General features: G+C 42.8%; 1 protein-coding gene across 6 annotated transcripts in view; it reads right to left on the bottom strand.

The window, feature by feature from the left end:
- The window catches only part of CHD2 (chromodomain helicase DNA binding protein 2), a 117,132-nt gene that overhangs the window by 6,077 nt on the left and 86,395 nt on the right, over positions 1 to 24,660 (bottom strand). For 4 of the 6 annotated variants that reach the window (XM_078078927.1, XM_036069765.2, XM_036069760.2 and 1 more), the window contains 10 exons: positions 21,876 to 22,014; positions 21,532 to 21,682; positions 20,278 to 20,400; positions 18,910 to 19,038; positions 17,854 to 17,994; positions 15,989 to 16,123; positions 10,683 to 10,861; positions 8,648 to 8,747; positions 6,440 to 6,653; positions 1,239 to 1,482 (listed from right to left, as the gene is read on the bottom strand). In XM_078078927.1, the coding sequence (XP_077935053.1) occupies positions 1,239 to 1,482; positions 6,440 to 6,653; positions 8,648 to 8,747; positions 10,683 to 10,861; positions 15,989 to 16,123; positions 17,854 to 17,994; positions 18,910 to 19,038; positions 20,278 to 20,400; positions 21,532 to 21,682; positions 21,876 to 22,014 (1,555 nt within the window). The remainder of the gene's footprint in view (positions 1 to 1,238; positions 1,483 to 6,439; positions 6,654 to 8,647; positions 8,748 to 10,682; positions 10,862 to 15,988; positions 16,124 to 17,853; positions 17,995 to 18,909; positions 19,039 to 20,277; positions 20,401 to 21,531; positions 21,683 to 21,875; positions 22,015 to 24,660) is intronic. The other 2 variants (XM_078078929.1, XM_078078930.1) reach the window with 2 other exon arrangements.

Below are 24,660 nucleotides of genomic sequence, written 5' to 3'. Positions count from 1 at the left end.
CAAGTTGACAGAAGAGGAACATCTTTAAAGTGCTGAAAGTATTCATCTAGAATTTATACCCAGCAAAGGTATCTTTCATACATGAACGCCAACTAAAGACTTTCTCATAGAAATGCTGAAAGAATTTATCACCAGCAGACCCATAGTAAAATGACAGTTCTTCAGGCAGGAAAAAAAAGTGATACTGAATGGAAATACAGATCTAGACAAAGAAATACAGGGCAAATGCCCACTGGAGCCTGACTAGACGATACGGAAGGGTGGGAGGTGAGGGGGACACAGACCCCTCTCAAGGAGACAGCAGCCACTCGGCTAGAGCCACTGTGCTAATGTGTTACCAGATCCTCCAAAAAAAGAGGAGATGTTTATACAAAACTTTCCAAATTTAAATTCAAGCCCAAAGCATGTCGTTAGCCTAAGGAAGACCAAAGCGGCTGTGAGGTTAAAATATAGTCAAGTCCTAAAATTAGGAAGAATAAATAAAACCTCTTCAGCCCTTCCCATAGCTATTCTCACAGGTTACAATGCTAACTGGCTCATAATGGTCTTGTACAGTTGTAGACAGGGTACGACTTCAAAAAGCCCTTCACCCCTAAACTGTGGGGTTGTGGCAGACAAGGACCACGGGCTGGGACCCATCTCAGGATCCTGCTGCCTGAGAGCCTCGCACCAAGCTTAATAATTTGGTTGCAGACTCTAGTATTTTAAGGCTACCACTTCTCTACATTTCCTCAGAGGAAGGCAGAAAACCTTTCCTGGAACTACAGATGGCCCCCTACGACCCACAGAACACAACTTAAGACCTTAACTTGGCATTCAAGCCCTTACTAGCCAAAGTGTTCATCTTCTGGGCTTCCCTCTCTGGGTGCTGACCCTTGGCCTGGGCCTGTGATACCTATTCCATTTCTCTCCCCTTAGCAGACTCTCCAGGGCCCAAAGCAAGAATCAGCAACCTCTCCTCTTCCTCAGCCCCCAGGAAAAACCTCAAAAACCTCGACTTTCAACCATCCACTCAGCACATGGTGTCAGCTGCCTACACCAGGATCCCTCCCCAATACCCTGAGGATGCCCTGACAGCAAAAACATCAGCTCAGACTAGGGACCATGCCTGGCACACAATGAGACGTTCAACGAACATTTAATAAAGACATGAATGCGTGTGTCACTTGTCTCTCCCCCTCCAAGAGTAAAGCTCCTGGCAGAGATCAGCGCCTGGTGTCGCAGGACCTTCCGCCCACCTGTCATAGTAATCTCTGTGTCCCCTGTGGTCTCGGTCACTGCTGTACTGGTCATAAGGTCTCTTTCTGGACAGGCTGTTGGGTCTATAGCTCCCGGAACGGTGGGCGTCCACGTGTCGCCGGTCCCCATAATGGTGGTCCTTGTACCAGTGCTGCTCATATTGGTGGTGCCTGTCGCTGCCCCACGGAGGGTTGTTGCCACCACCATAGTTGAACTTTCTTTCCCTCTGCCAGTCTCCTCGATCTGCAGGAAAAGAAAGAACAGTTTCACGACTGCAACAAATGGCTGAATTTCACAACCACTGAAGTTTAAACTCAAAGGCTGACACGTGTTACAGAAACAGACATTGTATTTCCTCCTCCGTAGCCTCTTTGCTGCGGGTAAACACACCAGTACTGAGTCCCAACATTCTCTCCTCAAATTTTAAGGCAAAAGAAAATTCATGGCCTTTCTCTTAGGAAGTCCGAAGAACTATGGCTTTTTATTCTCCAAGCCTCTTTACCTTCCATTCTGCGGCAGAGCCTTAAAACGAGATTTCACTCAAAAAAAAACAAAACCAAACATTAATTCAGAGAACAGAACTTGGGGAGTTTCACAGCCGCGAGGTAGTGCCCTCTGCTCACACGTCGGAAGTTTACCTACCTGCTAGTAACCATAAGCTGTGCCCGGTCTCTGAAAGTACTTCCAGACTGGACATACGGACTGTATTACTCTCTCCCAGCCCACACCAAAGAGATGAACCTCCTCCTGTAAAAAGTGATTCCTTTCACTCTGGGTTTGGATCCGTATGCTACCTCTCAAGGGCAGGGCCAAACTGAAACGTTCTTGCTTCTTCAGCCTCCCTTTTCCCCTGAGAAGAATCACACTTATTTGAATCAGAAAAGGTAGTGAACACACAGAAGTCCAGGAATGGAGGCTACAGTGGGCTCAAGTGTGACCCCAAAAATATAGGTCCACTTAGAACCTGTAAGTGTGACTTTACTTGAAAATAGGGTCTTTGCAGATGTAATTAAGGATTTCGAGATGAGATCATCTTGGATTTAGATTGGGCCCTGGATCCAATGACAGATACTCTTCTAAGAGAAAGGCAGAGGGAGGTCTGAGACAGACACAGGGAGGAAGGCCACGCACTGATGGAGCCAGAGACAGGGACGACACAGCCACCGGCCACGGAGCACCGAGGAGAGCAGGCAGGCACTACACAGCAGGACAAGGGCTGGCAACAGATTCTCCCTCACGTCTCCCAGGAAGCAACAACCGACTGACACCCTGGCTTCAGACTTCTGGCCTCCGCAAGTGTGAAAGAATACATTTCTGTTGTTCTAAGCCACCCAGTTTGTGGTTCTTTGTTACGGGCAGCCTTAGGCTTAACCAGAAGGAACTATGTGGCCTCACAGGAAATCCATCTTCTATCTACAACTACGCTAACACCAAAAATAAGCCACCAGATAGATGTCTCTCTACTCATTTTGCTGCTCTTCTAAGCATTTTTGTATAGAGTCACAGAACAACACCCTGAAGGAACCTGCGCAGCTCGGAATCTGACACCATTGAAGTAACATGCAGTCAACCAGCGGCTTCAAGTCACTGCTGATCCACGGCGGGTCAGGCCAGAGAACCGACAAGTAAAAAATGTCGACTACTCAGCCTAATAACTTAATGGACAACAACAAAAAAGAGACACCTTCACGACATGAAAACAAATCACGTGAAGATGGCTTCAAACTGAATGGAAAGTAGTGTTTCAAACAGGGCGTCAGTGTCTGCAGGATAGTGGAGATGCTCACAACTCGAGCCAAGCCATTTATTTCCAGAGAAACCAAACAGTGCTTTTCTTTCTTCCTGAACCCACCATGAGGTAGGTCGCTGGTTAGGAAGTACTGAGCTATTAAGGAGATGGGTGAGAATCCAAGACTTAAATAAAAGACTACAGTGAGTGCACTAAGAAGAGTTCTTTCAAAGGATCAGAATATAAATTCAGTGACGTCACATGAATAACACAAAACCAGTCTGATCCCAGGGAAAAGTCAGGACAAATACAATTAGATCTACGAACACGGAAACACCGTCCAATCGTCTTGTACAGTAATCACCTTTTTCCCTGTCAATCAAATGGGGATCAGTTAATTCTGAACTACTTAGATTTTTAAGATTAGAAGACATGGGACTTCTGCTTCCGGGCAGTTTACAGCAGCAGAACTACATTCCGCCAAGAACAGTGAGAAAGGCCGCGTAAGCAAAACTTACCTGCCGGAAGACACCAAAGATCAGCCAGAGCCATCAGGACTAGAAGGAATAAGACTCCACAGAGCAGAAAAGCTCAGAGGTAGAGGTGACTGCCGAAGCCACGGCGGGCAGGGAGGCTGTGATTCTGCGCACAGTGAGAGGCTGAGTATCTGCACTGCTCCCAGCACAGGACCAGAGACACGAGCAGAGCCTCCGGAGGGCCTTCTAGGCGAGAGGGGCATGGCAGAGCCGAGGGGCTCAAACGCACAACCAACCTTCCCTTAGGACATGTGCTGAGTCTGCAAGGAGCAGAAGGCTAAAGACCTAAACTGGAACCCTCGGAACAGCAGAGCAGCCTGTGGCGGTCTCACGGTGCTGAGAAAACCAAGACTGAAGCTCAGAGCCTGCGGAAGGGCAGGGGGCAGAGAACGCTGCTACGGGCCCTCTGCTGAGCACTCGGAAGAGCTAAGCTCCAACAGGGGACCAGCGGCAGACTGGATCAGAATGATCGCCTCACACTCCATGTGCCCAGGGGAGGAAAGAATGAATCCTCTCTGGGGAAAAGCAACATCACCTGGAGCTTGCACAATTTCTAAAACACAGGTTCCCGCTTTTATTTTTTTTAAAGATTTTGAGAGAGCGAGACAGAGCGAGAGAGAGCACAAACGGTGGGGAGGGGTAGAGGGAGGTGGACTTGATCGCAGGACCCCTGAACCCAGGACCAACTAAGCCACCAGGCATCCCGTAGATTTCTCCCATTTAATCAAAAATAATTAGGCATAAAAGACAGGACTGTAGAACTGAAAACCAAGAGAAATAAAACATACAACATATGGCGCACAATAATTCAGATACTAGAGTTAGCAGGTTAAAATTTTTAAATAACTATAATTCATATGTTCAAAAAAAGAGGAAAAGATGGAGAAAATCAAGTTTTCTAAAAGCTTGAGAATTTTACAAGACTGAAATGTATTTTTCAAAAGAATCAAATGGAAATCCTAGAACTGAAGTTTAGAAAGAAATTAACACTTCATCCTAATTATTATGGAATACATGACCCTTTGCAAAATCCTACACTATGATTTCTATATATTCCATATACTTTTAGCTTTGATTCTATACACTTTTTTCCCTTTCTTCTTACTTGTATCTTTAAAATCCATGCTCAGTATAACCAGTAAAACAACAGATGGAGAAATTATTAACTTCCCGCAATCACCCCTCCATTCCCAACATCCTGAGGTCACTGGTCCTGGGTGTGTCTTCACATCTTTCTCTATGCTTATTCAAACATATACTACGGAAAACAGTTTGGTGGTTCCTCAAAAAATTAAATTAGAATTCCCATATAACTCAGCAATTCTACTGCCAGGAATATACCTGAAAGAGTTGAAAACAGGTCCTCAAATACGTATTACACACAGATTTTTCACAGCAGTACTATTCGTGATAGCCAAAAAATAGAAACATCCTAAATGTCCATTAACCCACGGATGGATGACTGTGACCTGTGTCCATACAAATCAGCCACAAAAAGGAATGAAGTACTAACACACATTACACTGTAGATACACCTTGGAAATATTGGACCAAATGAAAGAAATCGACACATATAGTAGGATCCCATTAACAGGCAGTGTCCCAAACACATGAATCCAGACAGACAGAATACACACTGGGGCTGCAGGCAGGGGATGGAGAGAAACGGCCCCACAGATGTGGGATTTCCATTTGAGCTGATGGAAACGTTTCGTGACTAAGACAGAAGTGGTGGTTACGTAACACTGTGAATGTACTAAATGCCACTAAACGGGATATTTAAAACGGTAAAGTTTGGGGCGTGTCTGCCTTCAGCTCAGGTCATGATCCCAGGGTCCTGGGATGGAGCCCCGCATCAGGCTCCCTGCTCAGCAGGGCGTCTGCTTCTCTCCCTCCGACCACCCCTGCTCCTGGTTGCTCTCTCTCTCTCATGCTCTCTCTCACAAATAAATACATAAAACTTAAAAAAATAACATAAAAATAAAATGGTAAAGTTGATGTTATGTGAATGTCACCTTAATAAATCTAGACATACACAGATTTTGTTGTTGTTGCTGCTTTCTCTCTCATCTTTTTTATCTCTAAAGCCAACTCACTCTTTCTAATAATAGATAATATGGAGCACCAGTGTCCTACTATTTATCTTTTTTTTTTTTTTTTTTTTAAAGCAGGCTCCCCACTAAGCAGGGAGGCCGATGTGGGACTCGATCCCAGCATCCTGGGATCATGATCTGAGCTGAAGGCAGATGCTTTACGACTGAGCCACCCAGGTGTCCCTCCTACTATTTATCTTATGATTCTCCTGTTAATGGATATCGAAGTTACTTCCAGCTTTCTGCCATTTTAAGACTGGAATGGCATCCTCATACATTGTTGTACAAACCAAAAAAAGGCTTATGTATTTAGATATTTCAGATTAATTTCTGGAAACATTGCAGCAATTCACACTGTTAGCAATTTCTGTGTATTCCACCCTTTTAATTTTTGTTGATCTGAATGGGCAAAAAAAATTGGTTAGTTTGCTATTCCCTTAATTTACATTTCCCTAGGAGCAGTGCTGGTCACCTTGTCATAGTGGCCACTTGAACTTCCTCTTCTATATGAATTCTCTATTCCTAACCTCTGTCCATTTTTCTATTTGCTAATTCTTTTGTTGTCAATTTACAAGGCTCTTTCAGTATTAACAGTTTTAACCATTTCACCATCCTATATAATGTAAATTGCTCATCTCAGCCTATTACTTGTTTATGGTGGCCATGTTCTTCTTCAAGCTGGAGTAACAAACGGCCTTTTGGACCTTTACTTCACCCTCTGTCTCACTGAGACAGAAGACAAAGTCCTGAAGGAGAAGACAGCACAAAGGTCTAGCTGCTATCTTCGGAAAATAAAGTGATTCTTTTGGCATCTCCTTTTAAAACTCCACTTAATGACCTACCTGCGTTACTAAAGTGTCTCTTGTTGGGGTGATTATAGTTATCTCGTGGGTGTCCGTGCATCTGTGGGCCATGGGAGGCAGGCAAGTGAGGCTTTTGAGGGTGAAGGTTGTGCGGGGCGTGCGACTGAGATATCAGGGAGTCCCGGCTGGAGCCCGAGGCCTCTGGTCGAAACGGCTTCTTACCACCAATCACATCATCTTTCTTCTTTTGCTCCTGAGAATAAAAAGAAACCAAAGCATCTTAAGCCCCCCGCGGAATTCCCAAGAACAGTACAGAGATCACCACCTCTAAGTATTCCTTTCTTGGCTTCCAACCCGCCATCTATTACATACTTATAAAACATGTTCCGAAATTCCCGAGCTCCCGCAGCACACCAGTCTCTCAAAGCAGCACGTGCTGCTCTGACAAGAAAGTCACCCCCCGCTGGCAAGTCCTGTGAGCACGGATCACGGACTGCTGGGTGCCACCCCACCGGGCATGCGCGGAACAGATGCCCAGGCCGTGCGCGTTCTCAGAGATTCAGCTTGGACCGCGTAAAACTAGGACCACCAACTTTCCTAGACTAACTAGAACCAACAAGCCCTGACTAGCCCAGGGGGTACTAGTTCCTACGCCAAAGTCAAGCTAAACATCTGTTTGCTTCTTTACCACACAAGTAAAATGTGACATAAAAATAGAAAATACAGTAAGAAAAAAATAAGAAATGCAAAGTGACCTAAAATCTCACCACCAAGGGAATTAATGTCTGTAATTTGGTCCATGTCTTTCTAAGCTTTTTTTTAACAACAAAAATATTATTTGGTATTCTTCTTTCACTTCATGTATTGTGAACATCTTCTCATGTAAACACTCATTTGCACTATTTTATTATGGCTGAGTAACTCCCCAGTATGGATATATCATGACACATTTCATCTATTCCTTATTGTTGGACGTTTAAGTCATTTCCACTGTAAACATGTTTAAATCCTTAATTACCTCATTAAGTTCTCAGAACTGCTTTGTCTACTGACAAATCGGACCTGTCCTTCGGCACAGCTGGGACAGCAGCACCCAGCAGCAGGACTACCACGTTCACTCAGCGATGCTTCCTTCGGAGACTCAGACGAACGTGGCCCTTGACCATCATGTGTCTGACTTCATCGTGTAGAACTTCCAATCCCCACTAGAGGGTCTTTCCCCCCTCGGGCTCTTCCTGACTATCCTCTCGGACTTTTACAATGCTTAAAATTTACATTAACATGCAGTGATATTAATATATTATTTCTGTATGTTACTGCTATATCATACTCTTCCATGTAAAATTAAATTAGAAAGTACTTGAGAGTACTACTCTACAGTCCCACACAATGCTAAGCATAGTGTTAAGTTCATGCAACAAATACTTCTGGGCACCTGTCCCGTGCCCAGCACCATTCCAGGCACGGAGGACATAGCAGAGGATGAAAGATGTAACATCTCTGCCTTCATGGAGCTGACATGTTAGTGGCGGAGGTGTTCAATGTTCACAGATCGGCCCTGAGTGGCTGATTTGGGTAAGGACCACATGGCAAGTCAGCAGATCTGGAAACAGGCATGCAGGCACAAGGAACACAGCCCCTGCAGAATCAGCAAAGTCACTTATGTGCCCATCCCCTACGCCAGAGAAGGGAAGGAACTTCTGGGTACCTTCTCCTATCTGCTCCTTTACATGAGCAGTTGAGACACTACGTACGAAAGCTGGAAGGACACCAGGTATACATGGCCAGAAAAGAACAGAAAAGTATTTTCTGCCCACAACCCTGTTACTAGTCAGGAGCCACGTTTATAAGCTACCACAAGATTGGTGAATAAGTGATTCCGGGACATAGGAACACAGGGTAACAACTCCTTGTCAGAATTTTAATACGCTTTGGTTCTAATACGTTGGCTATCTCACCCGTCCAGTCTCACTGTTACTTTCACCACTAGGGGAGCGTGCCGAGAGACTGCAGAGCTAACACCGTACCAGAGCACACTGTGGCGGGGACAGGCGGGGACAGGCGGGGACAGGCGGGGCCGTGCTGGGCACCTCCACCCCATCTGTAGTGAGGACGGAGAACCAAGGACCCTTCTAGCACCAACAATATCATCCCATGACCATCTCCCCAGGGAAAAACTGTAATGAATTTTTCTGTGGAACTAGTTTTTATCTGTTTGTATAAATTAGGATTAAATTTGTATTTTACCTCCTCTTCTTGAGATCTTTTCTTATGAGCCATCTTGTATAACTTATGCAATTTTCGAGCATCAAATTCTGTAAACTTGGAAACAAAAATCCATAGATTCCTAAAAAAAAATAAAAAATAAAAAAATAAAACAACAGTTCTAAGCAAATTATAGAATTCTTTAAATGACTTACTATTCTCCTTATTGATGGCAAGCTACTGAATTCTGCCATGGATACTCGACCAAGTGTAGAAATTAAATAACAGAAATATTCTTTCAGGCCTGCGTTTCATTAACACATCTTTAGATGCCAATGTCAACAGAGTGTGGCCGATGGGTCTGGAGACGAGGGCTCTGTCTCCCACCTAAAACCCCTTACTTCACCGGCACCCAGGAAAGTCTTGGAAGTCTTCCTCCACGTTCCACACCTCCAGATTCAGCCACACAACCCATCATTACCACCATCTTCCTGGTTGGGACCTACATACATTCGGGCATCCCCATGTTGCTGTCCCTTCTTCCGTCCCAGTTGTCACCACCAAGACCTCTCGTTTCTTCCTTAAAACTCCAAGCAGCACCTCCCTGCAATGCCACTGCACTCACCCTAGCAAGGCATTACGCTGGATGGCAGAGTGACTAACAAGACGGGCATCTAGAACAAGGAGGCGGCGGTACTCGCAGTGAGCTAGAGAAGGAGTGTCACCTCCTTCTTTGACCACGTCATGCCACCCACAGAAATGGGACTGGCTCCCGGAGTAGTAAACCTGCTGCACCTTCCCTTCCTTTTTAAGATCGCCTAGAATGGGCTTCAGTGGTCTTAACGAACTGCCTTTAAACCCTAAAAACCTCCCAGCCCCCCTCACCGGCCCACCTGTAAGCCTGTGCCGAAACCTAAGCAAGTCCACCCTACTCTTCCATGCCCAGCTCAAGTACACCTGCCTGCCTCTCAGAAGAGCATCCTCCCTGACTGCTCTTCTGCAGGCCCCTCCTCCTTCTCCAACACCTATCACACCTGGTCGTGCAATGACCACTTCAGGATGGACAGTGTCTCTGGAAGGGGCAAGGACCTTCTTATGAACGACTGTTAGCCAGGTCAGTGTCCCGCACACTTCAACACAGGCCCCAGTGCCCGGCAGGAAGCTTAGCTTCAGAGATCTATGTATTAGGATGACCTTTTGTTCTCTTCCAACAGGGATTAACTTGACTAGAAAAACAGCCCAGTGGCTAGGCACAGGAAGAAGTTGGTAACAGTATAAAGGGGAACAAAAATAACATTTTGAAACTTAATTTTTTTGATAGGTGTGAAGCATGCTATGGATAGCATCATGACAGAAAGTTTTCTTAAATCCATTTTTCACTCAAAACCAATCCACTGTGATTGGGTATATTATACCAAATAATTACATGAACCATGAACTACATGAGTTCAAAGTCACTTTGGATTATGGAAAGAGACTTAATGTTACAATTATCTTTGAGAAAGAAATCCCAGTTGTGTTTTCCTAAAAAATCAAAAGTGAATATATAAATGACTATATACGAGCCATGATACGCCTTACAAATTAAAAGTTCTGGATTAAACCGCATTAATACAAATTACTACTAGAGTTCTTTAATTATCAGAGAGAATGGAAAAATCATAGTTCTGGTGATTTTAATCTTTGTTTCACTTCATGTGTTAGTAGAGAACTATTCAAATAGTTATTATATCTATCAACCTGAGGTGGGTGAAGTAGTGAGACTAGATGATTTCTATCCCTTCCAGGTTTACAGACCAAGTCTTTGCTCTGAGAACAGGCCAGCAAATCCAGTCTCCCTGCTGTTCTCTTATAAAATAATGACATCATCCTACCCATTCAAAAGACTGTCTCAGTGGAATGGCTATTGCAGGAAAATGAAATTGAAACCTGCGGGTACGTTGCCAATAGATGGGTTTTATCGGGGGGAAAAATTCTCATTAGATGGCTATGTCAGCTTTTATAAAACAAACACAGAACCCTCCCCACACACACATTGTCAAATCACACCAGGCAATCTGAGGCCGAGGTCACTTACCTTCTCCACAGTTTGATATGCTCCTGGTCTGAGTAGGCTTTAAGGCACTCGGCTATCCGGTCTCCGATTTTGAGCAGGCAGTTTCGGGTGTGCTCTAGCTGTTCTTGCACGTTGAGCCCCTTGTCGGGTTTGTCCAGTTGTTTCAGTGCCTTCTTCACAGGCCTCATCCGCTCTTTGCACTGGAACAGGCCAACAGAATAGAGACATAAAACACTTGCAGCAAAGACATCTTGTCTTTGTTCCCTGTGCCCTAACTTCCCAGAGAAAACCCAGCCCACCCTCACGGCATGTTACCGCTAGGGGAGGAACGGGTTAAAGCCCAGGGAACACGCATAAATGTAAAGTCAGGAAAACCTGAGGTGCAGGTCCCAACAGCATCTCTTAGAGTGATGACTTCTGTACCTTCCTTTTATCATAGCTCCAAATGCTGTCTCCTCGTCTGCAAGAGGGCTGTGATGATGCCTCATCAGGCCATTATGAAGATAAAATGAGAAGCAAGATTATAGGCCTAACCCAGAAACGTCCCACCACCAGATAAACTATCTGAAACTGCACGATAAAATGGTTACAAGTCCTTTGGGCATATAAGAAACTAAGGGGAAAGGCTTGCAGATAAAGATGGTGAGCTGAACACAAAAGTTGTTTTCTCCCCCGCCCAACTCCACTGAACAACAGTAAAGGGAATGTTTCAAAAAACCCACAAAGACAAGGGAAAATGAAAGAGAAAACAAAAGCAACAAAATATTGGCAGCAAGAGAAATGACTTAAGAGGCCCGAGATGAGAACCAACCTGGCTTATACTACCACATTCCACCCCAGAGGCAAACTAGGTGCCTCTGAAGTAGGAGAGTTAAAACTGAGTGGTTTTTTCCAACAATGCTTAGAAGTAACAAATACCCAGATTCACAAGAGACACCCAAACTTCCAACTGGGCCCAGCAAAAGGTACAGAGGTTATTCTCTGCAGAAGATAAAGGAGCGGTGTCTGAACTGGGCTACGTACTGAAGCAGGAGTGTATGAGCAGACACACCCTAGAGGAGCCCGCGCCTGGCCTTCTGCCTCCCAGACTCCAGAATGAAGAGAGCCAGGCCTTCACCCTCCACTCAGGAGACTGGAGGGTCCTTGTCCACAAAATCTGACCTTCTAAGAGGGGGAACTACCCAGTGCAAGCCTCCCAATGAAGCAGCGCAGCGACATCACCAGAGAGTAAACACGGGAAGTCGACCAAGCCCCACCCACATGCTCAGAGCTTCGGGTCGGATGGTTAGTGCCCTACTCCCAAATGTGTGTGCAGACAACCAATGATTACAAGTCATCTGCAAAAATATCTAACATCAACAATGGAAAACAAGTTAAAGGGAAATATAAAAAAAAAAACATTCAGAGAACCATGGGCAGGGGAAGATCATGGATATAAAACATGACAAGAGAAGTAAAAAGCTTAAAAGAAATACTAATGTGAGAAAGTGGAGGGGCTCTCCTAGAAAGTAGAATTTAAAAAGCAGAAATGAAAAACATGTAGTAATATTATGGACCACTCCCAAAGTCCCGTTTCCCAGAACAAAAAGTTCTGAAAAGATAAAACTAAGCATTAGGAGGAAATCACCACAAAATAATTCAAGAAAACTCAGACCCATAGGGCATGGCTGTCAACCACGAGCTATCTGGTACAACAAACCACTAAGGCACATGAGCATGAAATTTCAGAACAAAGAAAACCCTACAAACTTCTATCACTCTGTGGTAATTCCATCTGTTTACTTTTCAGAGTTAAACCTCAATTTTCAAGAAGTACACAAAATAAAAAGATGTACCATAACCTGGAAGGTGTCTGTAATGACTGTAATGGGTAAGAAAGAGATCAGTATCATGAACGCATAAAGGATTGCTATAGAAAAGGTAAGACCAAATTACCCCAAAATAGGCAAAGAATACAACAGACAATCCGCTGGAAACATGAATGCCTAACAGATACGAAAACAAATGTTCAACTACACCACTGATCAATATTTCATACCCCTCAGACTGGCAAAAACTGAGAAGTCAGAAATAAGCAAGTGTTTCTGAGACTGGGAAGCGATCGGAACTCCAATTCCCTGCTAGGAGTGTATAAACCTCCACCATAGCTGGAAGGGCTAATTCAACAGTACCTAGTGAAGTGGTCGATGTGCGTGCCCAGGGAAAGACCTAGCTCTGCGCAAGCTGTACACTACTCTAGAGAAGTGCTTACACATGTGTAAATAAAAATATTTACAAGACTTTTGCTGCCATTTTTGGTAACTAACCTTTGGAAAGCCCCAAGGTTCATCTACAGGAGAAACAATGAGTTGTGGAAGTCAGGATATAAAATACTATGAAACAGGTTTGTTTGTTTTTTTTTAATTTTTATTTTTAAGTAAGCTCTGTGCCCAGTTTGAGGCTTAAACTCACAACCCCGAGATCAAGAGTCGCATGCTCTACCAAGTGAGCCAGCCAGGCACCCCTGAAACAGTTTAAATTACCAACATGGACAAACCTCAAAAATAGAGATGCTGCGGGAGGAAAATCAAGTTACAGGATATACACAGTATGGCATTTTTATGAAGTTTTTGAACATGGAAAGCAATACTGTATGCTGTGTAGACACACGGGAGGCTGTCCAGAAGGGTTAAGAACCCAGGCGCACTAACTTTTGCCCTACCATCTTAACTATGTTAACACACAACTTCTGTGACTCTCTTCATTTTATTTTTTTTTAAGATTTTATTTTTATTTACTTATTTCTTGAGAGAGAAAGAGAAAGAGAGAAGTGTGAGTGGGAGAGCTGGAGGAGAGGGGCAGGGAGAGAGAGAACCTTAAGCAGACTTCCCGCTGAGCAGGGAGCCCAACTCGGCGCTCGAAAGCACAACCCTGAGATCATGACCTCACCCGAAACCAAGAGTCAGATGCTTAACCGACTGAGCCACCCAGGCGCCCCTAAATATTTTACTTTTAAGTAATCTCCACACCCAACGTGGAGCTTGAACTCACAACCCCAAGATCAAGAGTCATGCTCTACTGAGTAAGCCAGCCAGGAGAGAATTACCTACCCCATAGGATTGTTGTGGAGAAAAAAGACAAAAATGCACCAACAGTGCCTGGCTGTTTATTGTCGTTACTGTCTTTACAAACAGAAGTCATAAAATGCTAAAACCAAGCGCAAGAACAGTAACTGGATCTAAAACTACCCTTACTTATGCAGAGGTAAGAAAGGAAAAGCGCGGGTTTCTTTCTTTATTTTTAGATTTTTATTTATTTGACAGAGAGAAAGCACAAGAAGGGGGAGCAGGAGAGGGAGAAGCAGGCTTCCCGCAGAGCTAGGGAGCCCAACGCGGGGCCCGATCCCAGGACCTGAGCCCAAGGCAGACGCTTAACGACTGAGACACGCAGGCGCCCCAAAGCATGGGTTTAGAGTGAGAAACACCAGGGGCTTCAACTTTACTCTGAGTCTTAAAAACTCACACTTAACAAGGCTTCGTGGTACCTGTTATCAATGTCTACTTTATTTCTTAAATTTTTCTACATTTTTTAAAGATTTCATAATATTAAAACATGGTAAAAAGAGCCAATATGTGAAAGCATTTTTAAAAATAAATGGTTATTATTAGAAGCATTAGGTTAGGATTTTCTCTTATAAATACTGGACTAAGGAAAAACCAGAACAGATCAGATCAGAAGGCTGGTTGTACAATGAATTTATTCATTTAGTCAGTTTATGCATTTACTGATATCCCTTTTTCTTTAAAAATACTTCTAACACCTAAATGTACTTTACATAAGAACCACTACTTGCCGTCAGACAGCTGAGGACAGAACAGTCCAGAGAATTAAGAAAAATGAGGTAAGTGCAAAGAAAAAAAAAAAAATATATATATATATATACATACGTATGTATGTACACAGATTTTTGAGAACACAGAGAAAGGAGCAATGAGAGAGAAGACTACCTTACAGGATGAGGTCAGTATTCTATCCTTTGCTGCCACACAGCAGGAGTATTTTGAGATTTGGAAGACGAGGTTCTCTTTGAGACTGAATTAACTGATCAAGGGAGCTGTGATTTATGGAAGGCTGGGCAGAGGAGGTGGGAGGAATCATGGAGAGCAGCACAATGAAGACCATGCAGCTCCACTGAGGGGCTAAGGTCCCTGAGGACACGCTGGCCTGTTTCCGTTCCTGCACAAGCTGGTCCATGCGCTCCCCTCCTCCATCACATTCCCTGTCCCGTATGAGGAAAGAGACCATGTCCTGGACATGTCTTAGCCCTGAGCACCGCAGTGTGGGAGCATGGAAGGCACACCACGCTCACGCTCACCACTGCTCTCACTCACTCAGCCAGGACCCTGGCCTCATCTTGTCATGCTGTCCCCTGGTTCTCACCACGCCAGCCACGGTGGCCTTCTGTGACCTACTCGTTGCACCACAGGTGGTCCTGCCACAGGGCCTTTGTGCATGCTGCTGCCTTGCCTTGACATGTTCTTCCCTCCCCTCATCTCTTGTGACCTTTCCCTCTTCCTTCAGAACCCAATTCAAACATCGCCTCCTTAAACACGCCTTCCCAACAGCCCCTGCCTGGGTCAAATCCCCTTCTCCAGGATCTTCAGAGCATCTGCTAACGATCCCCCACAGCCCATTAGAGTAGCATGAGCACGATCCGTGTGGCTATCTATCTCCCCTACTCAAATGTGAAGTCTGCAGAGACAGAAGCAATTCTTGCAACATGGTAGGTAAATTCAGGGTTGACACACAGAAAGTACTCAATAAATGTTAGCTCAGGGAACACTTCTGTTTCCCAAATGCCTCTAAGGGCCCCTGCAGCCTTTCCCTTTTTTTAAAGATTTTATTTATTTATTTGAGGGAGAGAGGGAGAGCGCGCATGCACGCATGGGGCCGAGGGGAAGGGAGAGAGAGCAATCTCAGACTCTACCCTCAGCACAGAGACCAACACGGGGCTCGATCCCACAACCCTGAGATCACAACCTGAACCAAAAGCCAGAGTGTGATGCTTCACCAACTGAGCCACCCACCGTCCCCGCCCCCCCAACTCCCACAGCCTTTCTGCCTAGGAGCACAAGATAGGAAATCAATTCCCCAAAATTCTTCTCACTAGAGAGTAAGAAAATCTCTTCCTGCCTGCCTAGTCCAGAGCAAAAGGTCTTCAGATGTTAGAAGCAACGTGTTCTAAGGTAACATACTAATGCTCAGGCCGGCTGAGGCTGTGTGGCTGGACCGGGGGAAGGCAAGCGCTGTAACCGCACACACCAGCACCCCTCAATTTCAAGACTTACTATGCTGAATGTCTCCTGGTCCAGATCATCCTCCTCATCCTCTCCAATAGGGACAGGCTCACTTCCTGCTGTAATATGGACAGGACCCTGAGATCGCTTTGATTTACTTGAAGATTTGGCATCACCACCTTTAGGCTTTTAAAAAAGAGTTACAAGGAATCATTGTCATTTGTGCAATCCTGCCTTGCAAGCTGGACATCTTACCTGTCACATCACTCCAGAGAACAAATGTGACAGGCTAAGTTTACAAAAAAGATAAAATAAAGTCTTCTGAAACATCATGTAATCAAATCTACATGATTAACGAATGGCTTAATCGTACATCACTTCCATTTCTGTCTCCAAACACACCCAATTATAACTTCAGCTTCAGGACAATGCTGTTTTGGCTTCTATTCCCTCATCCATAAAATGCACAAAAACATCAACAGGTGGAGATTATAATAAACTGGCAGAGCTCTTGTACAGTATGATACAGCAACTTTTATTAACAGCTTATAATCGTACACTTTGACCTAAGAATCTGTATTAACTACAGTGCTGTAAATGACTGAAATGTACATGACTCCACATGAATAAATCTCATTTATCCATGAAAGGATGCAGAAGGATAGAGGTGACTTTGTATATGAACATTTAAAAAAATACTCTTTGTTTACGACTGTATAATATATAGTAGAAGTATAAAAACATGGATAGGAAAGGTCTCAAACCATGGGAGGAAAAAGGAGAGAGGCAGAGTAATGAAATCATGAAAGAGGAATTGGGGGGGTGGGGGGGGCTTCAACAGTATTGGTAAGATGTGCACAAAACACAAAATACACCAGCCCAACAAAAGGCACTTAGAGTAAACATGAAAAAATGTTGGCCACAGTTCTATCTTGGGTGATGGACGAGTGGATGCCTGGTAAAAAGGCTCTCTGTGCTTTTATTTTGGAAATATTTCCCTTAAAGAGTATCTTTCTGTGGGAGCAGAAATGCAAAGGTATCTGGCATAGCAGGTTTCCTAACATAAGATAGTGAAAGTGATTTCAATATGGGAAGTCTACATTGCTTCCAAGATGTTATAATCAAAGAGAATCTTCTTTATCTATTTAAAGTGATTTTAACACTTATTTACTCATTGGGAAAGTTGTTTCTGATGTACTGCTTCAGGGGGGAGAAAGGGCTACTCAAAGAATCTGATTTGATCTTCATTTTGTACTTATACGTATAAGACAAAAATTCCAAAGATGAAGAAATTTACTAGAGATTATCACTGGATGGTGGAATTATAGCAGTTACTTGTTTGTATGTTTTAATGATTACGGTTAATGGCAAAATAAATTTCATCAGAAGCCAGCAAGCATACGTGCAACATTCTACCAGAATCTGTGGTTTGGAATTAACCTCACAAAAGTCCCAAAGTGAAAATTATATAATAGCAGGGCTTTTCATCCATTTCTACTCCAAAACCTTCTCTTGATATATTTGGGTTGACTCCTAAACTTTTCAAATATTCAAATTCATCTATGGATTGTACTCTTCTACCATGAATATGAGGATGGACATATTTCACATCATTACCTGTAAATGCAGCTTTCTCTCACCTGTCCTATCTCATCAAAATTTCCCCTCTGAAACACGTAGTAAGAGATCAACTAAAGACCTTCTATATTAAAAAAAAAAAAAAATACCCCACAACTGCATGTTCCCCTCTCTGTAAGAAGAGGTGCAGGCATCCCTCTGACAGCCCCATCCTTCCTTCTTGGATGTACCCTTAAAGAGACAATTATTTCAGGATGCTCAAGCCCCATTCTCTGTCTAAATCCTAGAAGAAATTTCAGAGGCTATGAGTATCTCAGTAAGCAGAAGGACACGGATACCTTCTCTTTCTTATCTTTTGACTTCTTCCTTTCCTTGTCCCCTTCTTTGTCTTTCCTAGAACTCATTTGTTTCTCCTTGTTCTCCTTGTTCTCTTTCTTCTTCTGTTTCTTTTTCATTGGACTTTTTTCTAAGCCATCATCCTAGAAAACAAACAGGACTATGAGCTTTTGCCACAAACTTTAGATCTACTCGTCTACTTTCTGGAGAGAGGAGCACTGTCCACAATGGTTCATACTTGCATCTACACTTAGAAGCTTGTTTTCAAGCACACAGCCCTAAAGCACTTGCCCATACAATTCTAAGCTCTCTGGTAATAACCAGATAAGCCAGTAGAAACAGATGCTCTGCAACTCACATCCTCTCTTTAATTCTCATAGCAACCCTTCAACCATAAGCATTATCATCCCCATTTCACAGATGGTAAGAACTGAGGACCAGATATATTATAAATCCGTCACCTAATAATTGTCACGGTTGCTACTGCTTTTTGAATTTATGCGTGCATGACAATTCATGCAGTTTCTGTCCCCACTGCTGATCCTCTTGGAGCTAATCTCAAAGTACAATCACACTTGAAGGGCAACGACATAAAATCCCATAAAGCTATCACTCACTGAAAGAACACACTGAATGCTACCAATTTTTCACTTTACTCAAACGAGAGGTCACAAACTGGCAAGCCGTGGGCCAAATCTGACCCACAGATGTGCTTTGTTGGCCCACGATGAACTCAACTGCACAGGCATGAGGCCCCTGGTGAGCCACAGTCCCCACCACCACTCCCTACCTTTTTCAACCACAAGGCTGGGTGTCATGGGCCATTTATCATTACACCTTGCACGGTTCCCCCTTCACTGACTTCCATTACCTATGAATCTGTGACGGCTGGCTTAAATGAACAAATCGCTCTCTCACACGGTCAACAGAGACATATATATTCTATTTCCACTTTATTGACTCTGCATGTAAACCAAACACATTTGAATGGTTTTACACCAGCTGGCACGATAAATGTAGCCTAAACGACAACCCTCAAGTGAAATCCAGCCGCATACCTTTACTTCTCCCTCTTCCGATGGATTGTCTGAGTGTCTAGGAGATGAAAACTCAACCCCATGCTCATCTTTCAGCCTGGGTTCTTTGTTTTCCTTCTTTACTCGAGGCTTCCTCTTCTTTAATTTGGCCTGGAAAGGAGAGAAAAAAACGATAAAACCACAAACTTCAAGAAGCATGACCAAATAACGTTATGACTATTCAGACCAGTAACAGCCATGTAACTCAAACGAGAAAATTCAGAGGCAACTCAAAGGAGTGCAACCAATTTCACCTGGGGGAGAAAAAGGAAAACAGTAACGCAGGCCCTGTACACGTCCCTACACCACATAAAAGCATCCGTATCCTTGAATCTATTGATTCCAGTGTTCGAAATTCATGCTAAAGACAGAATTCAAAAGAAGGACACGTACTTTCATGCACAAAGACACAAATAAATATATGAGACTTAAGAGTAACATTAAAAAATCCAGATGTATGGTCTATCTAAAAATTAAGGTAAAGGATAAAATGCTCTCAATCCACTCTAATATGACACAGAAATCTAAAACAAGTATAAACATAATCTAAATCCTTCCCTCCAGAACCTAACGTGTAATTCATGCACGTGTTATCTGAAGAATGACACTACTTATGACACTATTACATGAAAAAGGACAACGTATGTGATTATGGTGATTTTTCTCCCCTAGAAATCATTTTGTTTATAATATAGGGAAATTAATGCAAATGGCAGAGCTCTAAGAGCACTAGGAACACGCACCCAACAAAGACTGCTAGTACCAGATGTAACATCTCACTGTGATTCCCACCTTTCTAGGCCTGACTTTGAAATGAAAAATTGGGAAAATAAAAGCAGATAAGGTTCAGATGAGTTCGTTAGCAACTTCCGTTGGTGTTCTGTACTGAGTAAGGCAGTCGTAACTGAAGGTCAGTTTCTGAATGAACTGTAGATTCTAACTATCCATACTTTACCTCTGGGACCCATCATTACAAGCAGCCCAGAGTCAGCTGTACCAGGTAAACCTGGTGGTATTCATACAGTAACCACAACTATGTTCCAAAATTGAGGACGCAGCATAAAGAAACAGCAACATATGTCTGGACCAATGGCACCTGCAGAGGTGAGGACTATTTTGAGGCAAAACTGGAGGAGAATGGGCATCTAAGAAAGTTGCCAATTATCAAATGAACATTTCTATTATCACCAACGAAACCATCATGACTGGAACCTCAAAAGCAACACCTGACTGTGGGAAGGTACCATTCTGTGCAGTGCCTGGAACGGGCAGGCAGCCCTTTTCCTCCCTAACTCTGCAGGGTCGGAGCCTCGGCCCTCTAAAGGATGCCCGGCTGGCAGCCGCACTCACCTCTTCCCCACCTGTCACGGCCCCCTTCTTCTCCAGACTCTTCCTGAGCAGCTTCAGCAAGTAGTCTGCTCGGGTCTGCAGCTGCTTCCCCTGAGGCTTTTTATCTGTCTCCACAGGCAGAATCTTCAACAGGAAAGGAAGAGAAGCACCCGCCACCACCCATGTCCCGGTTAGTGGATCAGGATACACAGAGACAACAAAGAACTGAGCAGTCCTTTCCCTCCCCAACCACCCAAAATACAGATAAAGCCTCAGATCCTATCTCATGTCCATGGCTCCCAGTCACTGAAAATCCCTTATGAGCCGTTCTCGTTTTACAAAATGGGATGGAGAAATCCAGCTCTCCCACTGGCTCCTACCTGTGCTGTTAACAGGGTAGAACAACTCAGGTAGGAGGGGCTTGTTGGCTTCATCTGCTAGAGCATCCCAGCCGTCGTGGATTTCCTCCTTCCAGGAGCAGGGAATCCCTGGAGCTAGGTTAAAGCTTCGTTTTAGATTGAAAATGCTTCTTAGAGCATTGCCGGAGAGCACTGAGCTATGCCAGGACATGATCCGTCCCTGCTACCCCAGCTGGACCTCTCAGGCCAGACTGGATTTGGTCTCAGTGCTTATGGCGGGGTGCTGTCACCCTCTGAGAACATCACACATGGGATGAGCATTGTTTGACGTGCCAGGAAAAGCCCTGCCAGGAGCACAACATGGAGCGCATCCTACTAAAATTTGAGCCAGTCAGCCTTCCCTGCTTACAGCTCTGAGCACGGCCTTACTACTCGGTAGCCTGATTCACAACGGATAGGGTGGGAGGCTCGATTCTGTGGGAGAAGTACGGCCAGTATTTAATTCCATTACAAAAAATACCAAGGTATGGCTCCTTTGTGTTCAGAACTGAAACACGACAGCTTCAAATACAGTTTTAAACAAGAGGCCAATATTTAAGGCCGAGGAAGCCTTAATAGTTAATAATCTTACCCTGGTATTTGTTGCAATGAGATTGGATGTATAAGAATTAGAATTTTAAGATTTCTCCTGTGATTTCCCCAAAATTTCACCTGGCTATTATCTTTATCTAACAGTTCCACAGTCCACTAAAGATGGTGATATTCCCCAAAACAAAGAAATCCCAGGAATGTATTACTGTACTGATTTCCGATTTGATCCCCCACCCCCCAGAAAATAGTTAAAAATAAGTTATCGATATAAAAATATTGTATATAACAAATCTCTGGGAATCTCCAGCATCACAGATTTACTTACTTTGTCAGTTAACTTAAGCTCTGGATCCGTTTTAATTAGCTCCCAGTTTCCATAGCCATGTTCATAAATTCCCAGCAGGAGTCGCGAATCATCCTCCACTCCCCACTCTACATCGAAATGTGCAGCTTTCACTCGACAGGTTAAGCAGTATCTAAAGGGATTTCAGAAACAGGAGGACATGAGAGGAGAGGCCTTTCGAACTTGGAAATGAACACAAATGAACATGGAAAAAGTATCCTGATGCGTTACACAAAAGACAATGAAAACACTACATAACACACAACTAGAACTTCAACTCTTTCTTACAGCACAACCACTCATGCATGTGCACAGAATAGACTCACTTTTTTTTTTCTTCAGGGTCCACAGGGATCGATTTATGCAGCATCTCAAACTCTTCCTCATGTTGTATAATGGATTTCACATTAACCTGAACCCCCGATATTTTGATGGTTGGGCCTCTTTTTTTCCCCGGTCCTTTCCCTAAAGGATACGAATTTCACATCAGTTAAGTGAGAATTCGCTGGAGTTCCACAGAAAACATTATCGGCAAACCCTGAATGCTTATGCACTTGATATATATCTCTGGCTTATTTTTAGTTCAAAAATATAACATAAAGTCAAAAAAGTTTCTCAATTAACGTTCATAAAATGATCTCTAAACAATTAAGCTTTTTAAGATTTTGGATTTTTTTTAATCCACTGGTATTTGTAATTCTATTTTAATCTTTCTATCTATTTTATACTTTGGTTCTAAAATTGAAAGTAAAAAAGATTCTGTAGGATTAGTAATAATACTGAGGGTTTTTTTTGTTTTCTAACTATCCTATTAACAGAGTTCAAGAAAACTCAAGTGTTTTAAAGATGATTTTCTCTACTAAAAAAAAATAGGAGACCAAGTTAATACCATTTGAAATGAACAAAAGGTGCCATGGAAGGATTTCCTTAGCCCTAGTACCAAATTAAAATAATCCTAGAAGTAAAAATGAAACCCAGTCAACTCTAGCCAGATGTTGGCAAGATGATGGTACAAGATAATGACACTTGTCTGTGAGGGGAAAGATGGCTCAGAGCCTGGGAGAAGATTTTTTAACATTCAAGTTGATGAAACAGTACTATAATCATAAATATTTAGATATTCTCCTGTAATCCTCTAGAATTCACTTGCAAATGCTATTCCCAACAATTCTGAAGACAGCTGGAACAGAATGTGTGAAAATGAGAAAGGCACTTCCCTAAAAATCAGAAATCTGGGATTTATTCCCAAATGTGCACAAAGTCCCCCTTCCTCCCTTCTCTTTTCCCCTCTCACTTCTAGTTATTGACTTCTCTGGGTCTCAGTTTCCTCATCTGTAAAGCAAAAGGATTGCAACAGAAATACGGGCAAAGGTAAAGAGACAATTCAGAGAAGGAAAAACAAATGATTCCTAAACATTTAAAAAATACTTGACCTCACTCCTGATGAGAGAAATGTAAATTAAATACAGACACATACCATTTCTAACATATCACGGTGAAAAATTCAAAAATTTGAAAACATTATGTTGATGAGACCAAAAGCAGACAGACACCCTCGTTCAATGCCTGGTGGGAGAGCACAGTGCAAAATGGCGTGCATACAAAATTATCTACCACAATACTAAAGCAAGAGATTATATAGCTGAAATGTCCCTTAACAGGATTATGCATGTCTTTAAAAAAAAAAAAAATCAGGCAGTGGGAAAAAGACTAACCATTTTTAATGGCATTGAAATATACAGTAACCATATAGAAAAATAAGTAAAACTGGATACGCCAGGAAAAACTCCAAGTGGATCAGAGATAAAAAAGTAAATGAAATCACACAAGTACAAGAGGAGAAAGTCACAGTGAATTCCTCTTTATACTGGGCGTAGAGGCAATGTTTTTAACTGACTCAAAATCTAAACACAATAAAGTAAAAGACTGATACATTTAAAAAATTTCTTCTAAGTTTTCTTAAAATGCCATTAGCAAAGTAAAAAGACAAATCACAAACTACAGGAGAAAACCAGCAACTTTAATCAGAAAAAGAAATCCTAAAAATTAAGAAAATGGACAAAAGAGAAAATGGGTGGTTCACAAATGGCTCTGAGAAAACACTCACAATCTTACTCATTAGAAGAAAAACAAGATACCATTTCTCACCTATTAGTTTGGCAGAAAAAAACACCATTTGACAACACCCTCTTGTTTGTGAGGCTTGTAAACAAGCACCAGTATCCATTGCTGGTGGCAATATAAATTATGGTACCAGACTGCTGGAAAGTTTGGTAAAATCCAACCAAGTCATGTTTCCCCAGGACCCAGCAGTCCCACTTCCAGAAACCTATCCAGAGGACATGTTGGTAGAGATACAAAAGAGCATACCCATTATACTACGAATTCATTGCGGCTGTCTTTAGAACAGCCAAAAACTAAAAACAACCCAAATATTCATTATTCAGGAACAATAAAGTCTGAATTAAGATCTACCTAAGTGGTGGAACACTGCAATTACAAAAGAAAAGAGGATTTCTACACGATAGAGAGTGATCTCCACACGTGAAAATACATAGGTGCAAAACACAACAAATGGTATGCTATCTTCTACAGAAGAGGGGCACACACACCGAAATTCTTTGAAAGAAACAGTGAAAAGATAAACCCAAAATTAATAGAAATGGTGACCTATGAGAGGAGCAGAAAGCAGGACTTGGGGGGGGGTTGCTGGCACACAAGTAAGGTTCTCCAAATGTACCTTGTTTCAGAGTTTTGACTTCGGGCCATGCAAGTGTTTCAAAGTTAAGTCAAAATGAGAAAAGCAATCCCTAAAAACTGAAAATAAATGAAAATGAAAAAGACTGTACTATCTATTAAGTTGGTGGCCTAACTACACAGAGAAAAGTACTTCTAATAATTTTAAAACACGGTATTTTAACTGCACAGAGCTAGTGGGATGTATTCCAAAGACCAAAAAACAAAACAAAACAAAAAAAAACTTTACTTTGAGCAGTAAGATTGGCACTGATGTTTAGAAACTCGTCTAATGTAGGATAGAACAAATACATAATTATGTTAGCACTGTTAGAAACAAAAATTTTCCACTTAAGAAAAGAGTTATCAATAATC

This window comes from Halichoerus grypus, chromosome 8 (assembly GCF_964656455.1).
Source record: "Halichoerus grypus chromosome 8, mHalGry1.hap1.1, whole genome shotgun sequence".
In the NCBI taxonomy this organism is placed as follows: domain Eukaryota; kingdom Metazoa; phylum Chordata; class Mammalia; order Carnivora; family Phocidae; genus Halichoerus; species Halichoerus grypus.
The sequence above is the reverse complement of the archived record's forward strand: the minus strand, read 5'-3'. Positions and strand labels throughout refer to the sequence as shown.